We start from the raw sequence: 1,829 nt of genomic DNA on the forward strand, positions 1-1,829 counted from the left end.
GGGCCGCTGCAGCTGGACGCGCGCCACAACACCTGGCGGCCGTGGCTGCAGCCCTGCTGCGGCCGCTTCCCCCTCTGCTGGTGCGACCGGGAAGGCGAAGGCCAGTAACCGCCCGCCAGGGGACGCGGGCTGCCCCGGGGCTCGATGTGTTCGAGGGGCTTGAATAAAGCTCCGCCTGAGAAGCAGGCATTGCTTCGCGTGGGGCTGAATCATGCCGCCAGTTCTGCAGAGCAGAAGCCACCGCGTCCTATGTCACTGAACAGCCCGCACCACGTGGGGGGAGGGCGGGGCACCCCGGGCTACACCGCAGGGGGGTGACGAGGACTGTGCCTCCGCCCACAGGGCCTTCTGGTCCCAGGACCCCGGCCCCACCTGGCAAGGCTGCTCCACCCCCAGAAAGAGCTCAAGTCCGTAGAGAAGTCGTTGTGACTTCTAAGAATTCGCTGACACCGGGCACGGTGGCTGAGGCATTCAGCCACGTGGGTTTCGAAAGTCACCGCCAATGAGGAGACAGACTGCGCTTCAGGCTGGAACTGTCTCTAGGGCCCACTGCTCCGGGAACACACATCCCAGCGAGTTCGGGACACATGATGGATCTGCTCCCCTCTGCATGAGGTCACTGCGGGACCCGCTCCCTTGCCACTGGCCTTGCCCTGCCCGGCCTGTATGAGCTGGCTCCAGCGGTCCCACGGAGCATCCCAGCCGTGTCCACAAGTTGCGGTTCCATGGCGTTCGTGTACTTGGGCAGCCAGAAAAGTACCAGAGACTGGGGGCTTAAATGACATTGATGTGTCACCCGCTGGAAGCTGCACGTCCGAGACCCATGTGTGGGCAGGCCTTGTCCCTCCCGAGGCCTCTGTCCTCAGCATGTGGACGCCGGCCCGTCCCTGTGTCCTCACGTGGTCATCCATCTGTGTGTGTCTATGTCCTCCTCCTCTCTTCTTATAAGGACACACTCCTGTGGGATCAGCGCCACCTTCGACACCTCATTGTACCTTAATCCCCTCTGTAAAGACCCTTCTCCAAGTCCACCCGTGTTCTGAGCTCCTGGGGGTGATGGGTTCCGCACACGAATTTGGGGAAGGACACAGTTCAGCCCACAATACCTTCTCTGCTGGGGGCAAAGTGCCCGACTTCCAGAAGTTCTTTCTGCCTTCAGATGCAAGAAACAGCTCCCTCCTCCCAGCTCTGCAGCCCCCGGGGGTGTGACTGCCAGACAAAGACCAGCCTCCGAGAAATGAGGCTGCTCACAGCGGTCAGCCAGAGCCACAGCCATCTCTGCCTGATGCAAGTCAATTCTCCTTGGGCATAAAGAAATGATGGTCCGGTAAACTAGGCCCCCCACCCCACCCCACCCCACTCCCATCTTGCCCTAAAGGAGCCAGCATTTCCAGCCGTGTCCTGAATCCTTGTCCCACTGAGCCACCTCTGACCTGCTCAGCATCAGCTTTGTTCCTGATGGCTCTGAAGCCACTAGAGTCCCCACGTCCTTAAAGTGAATTCACACCCATAGGATCAGGTTCCTTCTCCCGCCCCCATTCCCACCCCCTCCCCCAAACAGAACTTCTAGGGTACCAGCTCCCATGGCCCTATCTCCCTGTGCTACTCATAAACTCATGAGAGCCCACACTTTCTTTCAATGCCTTGAGCAAACGTCCCCCGGACCCCTGCTCTGCAGTTTGAGGGCACCCTGACGCCCTCCAAAGCAGAATTTCGTCAAAGGGCCGGACCTGCAGTCCCGCCCCCTCCACCTCCACTCAGAGTTACTCCTGCCCGCCACCCCGCGTCCTCCCGTTTCCAAAGACTGCAACTCACTGGACTTGGAGTGG

The 1,829-nt window shown here is 60.5% G+C and overlaps 1 protein-coding gene across 1 annotated transcript in view; it reads left to right on the forward strand.

The window, feature by feature from the left end:
- The window catches only part of LOC105310157 (arylsulfatase E-like), a 16,058-nt gene extending 15,873 nt beyond the window's left edge, over positions 1–185 (forward strand). Inside the window, exon 8 of the mRNA XM_023526599.1 lies at positions 2–185. Coding sequence (XP_023382367.1) covers positions 2–108 — 107 coding nt within the window. The 3' untranslated portion in view covers positions 109–185. The remainder of the gene's footprint in view (position 1) is intronic.
- The last annotated feature ends 1,644 nt before the right edge of the window (positions 186–1,829 follow it).

The sequence above is a fragment of the Pteropus vampyrus genome, unplaced genomic scaffold, assembly GCF_000151845.1.
Source record: "Pteropus vampyrus isolate Shadow unplaced genomic scaffold, Pvam_2.0 Scaffold1288, whole genome shotgun sequence".
In the NCBI taxonomy this organism is placed as follows: Eukaryota; Metazoa; Chordata; class Mammalia; order Chiroptera; family Pteropodidae; genus Pteropus; species Pteropus vampyrus.